The 8,306-nt window shown below is 36.2% G+C and overlaps 1 protein-coding gene across 1 annotated transcript in view; it reads right to left on the reverse strand.

The window, feature by feature from the left end:
• fam20ca (FAM20C golgi associated secretory pathway kinase a) overlaps window positions 1-6,809 on the reverse strand; it is a 64,036-nt gene extending 57,227 nt beyond the window's left edge. The window contains exons 1-2 of the mRNA XM_016452569.1: window positions 5,762-6,809; window positions 3,223-3,404 (exon numbers count right to left, since the gene is read on the reverse strand). Of these exons, the coding sequence (XP_016308055.1) occupies window positions 3,223-3,404; window positions 5,762-6,315 (736 nt within the window). The 5' untranslated portion in view covers window positions 6,316-6,809. The remainder of the gene's footprint in view (window positions 1-3,222; window positions 3,405-5,761) is intronic.
• Window positions 6,810-8,306: the final 1,497 nt, after the last annotated feature.

Genomic DNA, 8,306 nt, shown 5'->3' on the forward strand with positions numbered 1-8,306 from the left:
TGTGTGTATTTATATATACATAATAAATATACACAGTACATACACATATATTATGTAAACAAAAACTATTTTGGATGTGATTAATCGCGATTAATCGTTTGACAGCAGTAATATATATATATATGTGTGTGTATGTGTGTGTAATACACTACATTATATTTTATAAAGATTACATTTCTACTTAAAATATATGCTAAAATATGCATTTTTTTGGGAGAAAAATAAATTGTGATTGTTTCCTTAGGACTGTGTGAGTAGTACCACATCTTCGTAAGCATGAAAAACGTCCTTACGGTGACCTAAGAACTGCAGATATTAAACAGCCCCTGATATCCCTTCAAAGGAAAGTAAACATACTTTCATAAGAATGAACCAATGAACCATATGGGCGTTTCATCTCAAATGAAGTCCCTTGCAAGTGTGCACAAGCGGTTTGTGTGTGTATAGGCCTTTGGCAGCTTAAGTTAGTCACAACAAATCATATTTACTACAAAGCGAATAATCCCCCAAAATTTCACCATACTGTCTACAGTGAAGTGATGTTTCTCACGGCTTTCTCAGCAGGGGCTGTGTCAGTGCATGTCTCGCAATATCTTTTTAAATGCCAGATCCAGACACTCTAGTTCTGGAAGTCTTAAAACTATGAGAAAAGTCAGGATACTGACCTTAGATCAGCAGAAAACAATTTTGTCAGGCTGATTAATGAGATTGGACAGCAAAGTTGGCTGATACGGCTTTACGTTGAGTAATCCAAAAATTCTGTATCATATTTCCCCAGAGGGCACCTGTGCAATTCTGCAGCAGTAAAGTCTTATTGAACTCATTAGTTGAGCAGAGACACGTCAGTTGGAACCAAGCCATAATGCCGTAGCTCTTAGTGTTATTATCTGGTGGATCTGGGTCTACACATACACAAATAAGTATTGTTAAACCACACATCTTTTGATTTGCTTCAATCCCTGGAGAACTGCTCTATTTATTTGATTAAATCTGTCCTATTTCTGCTAAATGTTTCCAGCAAAACACTATTTTAGAGTAATTTTTGAAAGCACTGCAATCACAACAGCGTTATTCACTGAGTGCTAAATTTATAACCTTAATTAATCCTAATATGACTGAAATTACCTCCAGGAAAGTGCTATTTGTTCCAGAGGCTGCAGTGAACCACACTGTAAAAAGTGAACAAAAACCATTCTTATTGTACCATAGGGGGTGAAGAGTGATTTTTTAATGTTAAATATCTTCTCCTATCCCTGTTTAATATGCAGAAAATTAAGCCATTTGTAACTTTATGAAAAGTTAATATATTTGAATGTACTAAATTACAACTTTATCATTAAAAATTGTTTAATTACAAATATAGGCTATATTGTAATACGGCAGTACACTTTAACCATATTTCAAAGACAACATAAGTAATTATGAAATTACATATACAGTAAGTGGTTCGAAAAAACAGTTCAGCTAACTGATTTTAATATAAATTTAAACTATAATACATTTTCATTAACATGCAATTAAGTGTCTGAAAACATTACATTCATCTCACACCTGTTCTTTTAAACTAAATTATTTCCATAACAAGTACTCTCTTTAAAAGCTAAAGTGTACTTCTTTTTTTCCCGCAAAGTTGGTGACACTAGTAGTGCAGAAATTACTTCACTATTAATAATCTATTTTCAGTAACCCTTAAAATGACTTTATTTGCTGTCAGGTTCATTAAATAATATTTTTCATTCAAATAAATCCTTTTCATTTAGATGTTAGCTACCACACAAAGCAAAGGGAATTTGATGTATGTAGTTATAGTTTCTTAAATCAGAGACTGTTTCATAAGAGCATCACAATACAGACGTCTCACACTGCACAGGGCTGGAAAAAATAAGTCACGTAAGATCTTCAGGTGGACTTTCAGAGACTAATGGAAGAAGAGTAGTTGTCAATCATACTCTCTCTTGGGAATAAAAGGATGTGTGCGTGTGCCAATTCTGCCATCATTCTGCCTACAGAAATAGGTCCTGATGTTCACTAGCCATCTCAAGTGCCTGAGTGCATGCACACATAAACATGTCTATGCGGATCATTCTGTACACCTTACAAGCTTCTAAATAAAATACTTCCAAATGGCACTGTCCACGAATAGGGGACAAAATACGGTCTGAAACGCTTCAAACTGAAGTCAAATGTTTCCTTTTTCAGCAAATGAAGAGGGAAAAATGCTGCTTATCCTTCAGAAATGTCAACCTCAGACTAAATATTATATTATATTAAATATTATATTAGCATTATATTATTTTAGTAAGTTTAGAAGCCAATTTCTGTCACATAAGAAAAAAATTAATGTGTTGAAAAGTCGAAATTATGACATATTCATAAGTAATTAATTATGGGGTGAAAAAAAAATGAATGAATCGAAATGATGACTTTAAAAGTCATAATTATTAAATAAAAAGTAGAAATGACATACAAAAGTCATAATTATGAAATGAAAAGTCGAAAATATACAGAGTTCTGGCATGAAACTCTAGATGGTGCAGTCCGATGCCTTAGGCTGGCCACAATAAAAGGCCACTCTAAAATGTGCAGAGTATAGTTCACTAATAAATTAATTTCATTTGTTTAACCTAGTTCTTAATATACTGTAGCTTTGGTAAAATGGTTAGCTTTATTGATAAGCTTTTATTTTTATATTTTAAATGTAATATTTGAATACAAATGCACAGTATTTAGAAGGGTTTAACCTATTAAAACAAGCCATATTCATGTTATGTTATATAATAATCTTATGTTACATTATAATTTATGTAAAATCTAACAGTTCTGACTGCTAAAAATGTGGGATCTGTACATTTAATGCTTTTAAAAAGTAATGAGACAGTGTACTCCATTAATGGAAAATGGCAAATATTCTCAAACAATCCCAGTTTCCCCATTCCACACACACACACACACATACACACACACACACACACACACACACACACACACAAACAGTACATTGCACATACATCCAAAAAAGCCCATCTAGCCCCTAACATTCATTGTAATCCAACCACAATTACACTTTGCAAACCATTGACCTACTTGGCTCATGTCATTCCTATAATAGCTCTAAACCACTTGGCAATTATTGCTTTTGGGATGGCAGCAAAAGGCCTAGAGCAATCCCACTTCAGCTAGGCTACTCCATTAGACAGGAGCAGGTCCTGTACCCAAACTCACCTACGCTGGTGATCTTCTGGGAGACCAGGTCTTTCAGCAGGGCGCCGATGACGGGGTTGTGTCTGGAGTAGAGCTCGTGTCGGTTAATCCCGATGTGGAAGCGGAGCCAGTTGGGATATGACTCAGCAGTGGCCTCCCCTGTTGGACTGTACTCCTCCTCCTCCACGTTCCCCTCGTTATGCCTGCCGGTAAAGGATGGTGGAGGACATTAGTCACTACCAACACACATGCTGTCTGACAATACGAAAAATACATTTGAATTTATTTTTAAACATACAATAACTTTTTAACATTTGAGAAATTCAAATGAGGGAAAAACATCAAACTTTGTAAGTGTTATTGAAGAAATCTTGATATATTTATATTTGAACTACAGCAGTATAATATTGCAGTGTAAGTGTCTATATAATTACTAGACCCAGATCGATTCTGTATACATTTTCCACTGATTTGCTTGGGAAATCAGTTCAGTGGATTTCAACATGATAAAACAAAGCTGGAAATACTTAATTTTCATTTCTCACTAAAAGCAAAACTGAATTAGCCAAAAGAAGTACACAGCTTTCAAACAGAGCACGTATTATGGAAATGGTATACTTTGAATGTCATTTCTATTGAAACTCGATGTATTCAAGCTTCATGTATTTATACTATAATTACACATTTGTTATGATGAAGTTTCCTTTTCGTATATTTAAAATATCAAGTAAAAATCAAGTACTTTACAACTGCTTTAACATATAAATCTGCACGGTTTTCAATGTAATCAAAAATCAGCTTCATTTGAGTTAAAATTACTCTGCATTTATCTGAAGAGCAGTCTTTTTATTTTTTATTTAAATTGTTCGATGCTTTATTTTTTTATTGAAATGATATTAAAAATGAGCATGTTTGAATGTGACTGATGCCATGCACAGATAATACTGTGATGACAGTGGAATGACTGAATACATCCGCTATACTTCATTTCCCTGAGGCCCCTGACCTCACAACAACAAATCAGTCTATTAAAACATTGTGTCCCATCAAAACATGAAAAGGAATATTATACAGTAATGTGACAGCATCTGGATGACAAGCTTGTCACATGCATTTTCAGTGATTAACAAAACACTGTTAAATCAGCCTTTTAACTCAACTATTCATGTTCAGTTCATCTGGATCTGGATCCGGATCAGTCAGGCATGGTTAAAAGGCATGTTTAGTTAATTCAGGCATGGTTAAAGGCAGTGGGAATAAGCTATCCCTGAAGGACGTGAGAGCTTGCCGTGTGAAGAACAAAAAGAGAGGACACAGGAGGAAACAAAGGGCATGACACCAACAAAAACCCCTTCAGCTTAATGCATCTGACAGCTCTGAAGAAAACGACACATCACACCAGAGGAACATAGATGAGTCCTAGCAGCAAAGCTTTTAACACTCACAATGAGTCAGTATGAACTGGAAATTATAAAAAGCACCCAAGCCACAGTATAATTTCTTTCCACAAAATATGCGCTCTTATTTTTACCCCTAGATTTAAAACCACATGTACTTCTCTCCTAAATTATTGCTTTTAATCTCTATTTCCATTGAGAATCTGACTTTATTATGATTATTACTTACTCAGAATGAGAAAATTATGACCCCTGGGTGTGATGTGAGAAACATTTCTTCTTAGCTGAAAGTTGTTTGTGAAGCTCTTAATTTCCCTGGTGATTTAGGATAAACACATTTTCAACACTCTTCTCAGTTTCTGTATATACACATACAGTAGGTTTTTGACTATACAACTATACCGGGGCATATCTACTATCTAAAGTGAAAAAGTATTTCTCCACAGGATATCTCTATTTAGAGTATTTAACATACTTTTCAGCAAAATTTAAACAAGAAACCACAAAATACAAAACAATTCATGAAACAACACAAATTATCCCAATTATCTTAATATGACATTTGGTTAATACCAACATAAAAAAAAAAAAAAAAAAACGCTGCAAGATAAAACTTGCATTTTGTCTAATTTGATTTTTGACTATAAATCGTATAGGTGTGACAACTTAACTAGAACCAGTCTCCATTCATATTTTAATTATACAAATAACTGGGATATAAAAATCATTTCATATGCATACAAATATGTATTCATGCCATTCTTCTTTTCCAGCTGCTTTGGGATAAAATATGAGCAATCACCTTTAATGCTTTTCTTTATATTATCTCTTTAGAAGGAAGACTGGGGCAAGTTGTCACATTTTTTAATGCTGTGAATATTTCTCAGCACAGGTTCATTTTCATATACCAGACATACCTGGTTTTGTCAACAAACAAAACATTGTGAATCATTTAGCAAGGCATGCTGTCACTAGAATATGTGGTTGTCACAATGAAACCTGCTGTTTATTAACACTGATTTAAGAAAAAGTATCTTTGTTTGAAATATGAAATCTTCTCCAGGACCCGGTTTCTTTTAATTATGCACATAACCGGGACTTCAAAGCTCATTTTTATACATATAACAGCATGTGTTTCACGCCAGGTTTAAAGAAGCACTTGCCATTCTTGTTGTCCGGCAGCTTTGGGGTAGAATCTGATATCATTGTTGTGGTTGAACAAGGTGTCATCTTCAGAGAGGTGAGGCAGGTCGGTCTTATAGAGGGGATGCTCATAGAGCGCCTTCAGTCTGGAGGAACCCTGGACAGCTCTCTGCTTCTGTCCGCTCACCGTATCTCTCATCAAACCCCTCTTCTCCGAGCCCAGCTGCAGCTGTCTCACTCTCTTTGCAGACTCGGCTCTCTCTGTCACCTTCTCCCGCGAGTGCGAAGTGAGGTTGGAGTTGGGTTCATTGCTGAAATCCTGCAGTAGTCTCAAAGAGTGTTTATTAGGCCAGCCCGGTTCGGCGGCGGCGGCTCTGGCGCGCTGTTTGGCCCAGGATCGAGGCTCCTCGCCCGGTGTGTGAGCGCAGGAGCAGCCGCCTCCACCTCCAGCGCTGGAGCTCGATCCCGCCGCGCGCTTCTCCAGCTTGGGTAACAGGTCTATCATGATGTGCATGGTGCAGGCGACAAGAAACACCATTAAAATCAACACGCGAAATTTACGAAATAGGATCATCTTTATACCTAAAGCACTTGCCACAATATGATAGAGGCTATAATAAAGAGACTCAGGGGCGCATGTGGTGTCCTACTGTAATCCGCGTTATGATGGGAAATCCATGTTCAAATAGGTGCGAAAATCTTCTTCTGCATCCTGCAGTTCCCAGATGTATCAAGAACGATTTCTTTTCGGCATAGTTGCGAGTAGCGCGATTTTGATTTTAGGTGAGGTTCAGATGTCCTGTCGCATCCTTACAGGTTCATGATAATGCGCATCTGTAAAATGTCCCGGTAAATAATGACAAAACACGAGGAAATCGCCTCTGACGTCTCAAGAGCCGCACGGATGTCGGATCGGCAGTCCCATGTGTGGATATCTTCAGTATGTGAGGAGGGAGATAAAGTGCATTAGCTCTTCATGAGGAGCAGTCAGTGACAGGTGTAGATGTATCAGTGCCCTGTGTGTTAAATATTGGGATCCTGCCTCTCCTCGTCACAGCATTCAGATTGGCTGAGTCCATGAGACTCAAGGAAGAGCGACTCAAAGATATTCGGCTTGGAATGTCAATGTAGTTCCTACTTGTGAACTACAGAGGGCGCTGATGCGCATTAGACTGACATTACTGGTGGTAACGCTATTCTAACTTCCATTAATGGAAAGCTAAATAATGCTTAATAGATCAGGGCATACTATATTACTATTAAGGTAAATATATGAGCCAAAGGCTCTTGGTATTTTGAATGTGTATCTGTTAAAGAAATAAGTCAAAATAAAACTAATGTCATTGATTTTTTTCCTCACTGAGGAAAGAAATTCATACAGGTTTGGAACGGCACAAGGGTAAGTGATTGAATAATGTTTGTTAATGTTATTCATGAAAGGTTTCAGTGTCTGGTGTTATGGAATTGATCTGTTCAAGCTCAGCATTTAAGTTTTTAAAGTCAAATACTGTATTGCGATATGCAAGAGCTATCCATAAACGCTGAGACTTCTGGTTGGGAAAGATCAGTTTAACGTACTTTATAGACAATTTGAATATAATTTACCAAACTGATAGTCACCAAAGAGATTTTGAAAGATTAGCCTCAAAAGTGGAGGATTGAAACCAGGCAATTGTCAGTATTTTCATCAGAACAATGGTAGGATTTTATCACCATCATAACACTACACTGCACTACTTGAAGAGTTATGAATTTGATATGGCAGTCTGCCATGGCTTATGTCTGGGGCATGTATTTTGATGAGAAAGCATTTATCTTCTTTGCTTTGTCTTAATAAGGATTATTACTGACACAAAACAAGCAGATGAATAATGATGTCTCAAAATTAAATACAGTTTAACACAGAGCCCTGGGGGTGATGTGAGAGAATGTTCTATTTTTAATCAATCTGATTTAAATGTAAAATTTAGAAAAAAATAATTGGGGGAAATCTATGCAATTATGCCAGTAACAATAGGTGATTGTTCTTGAACATCACCTTTTGAGCTCCAGGAAGTGTTTGAAAACATGATTTAAATCAGAAAAGTAATCTTACTTTTCCTGCTTTATCTCATTATGGATTTTTTTAGTTTGAATCATGCTGCTGCTAGTGTTCTATAGAATTCAGTGTTATATGTCAGTGTTATAAGTCCTGCCATATGTGTTGCCTCTATTCGCGCCCTCTTCCCTTATCTGTGCTGCAGGATCTAAGCAGCTGGTGCTAAAATTATCCCTACTATTTCCTAGATCTGCTGTTGAAGTATTTGCTGGAAAAACAGCCAAAATAGTTTTGCAGAAAAACACGTGTGGGTGTTTCTTCAACTACTTTATTAAAACTAACAGATAAACTGAACTTTTATGTTATGTGAAGGTCACATTTAAACTCTTAAAAAGTACATATTTTGTAGGAGAGATATGAATATGGTTTCAGAAAATCTACCAAGACATGATGTGTTCTGTCCACTCTTGTGTGCAGAATACTTGTAGTATATAATAAATGGTAGTTATATCCTCATACGATTCTCA

The sequence above is a fragment of the Sinocyclocheilus anshuiensis genome, unplaced genomic scaffold, assembly GCF_001515605.1.
Source record: "Sinocyclocheilus anshuiensis isolate Anshui unplaced genomic scaffold, SAMN03320099.WGS_v1.1 scaffold1265, whole genome shotgun sequence".
Taxonomy (NCBI): Eukaryota; Metazoa; Chordata; class Actinopteri; order Cypriniformes; family Cyprinidae; genus Sinocyclocheilus; species Sinocyclocheilus anshuiensis.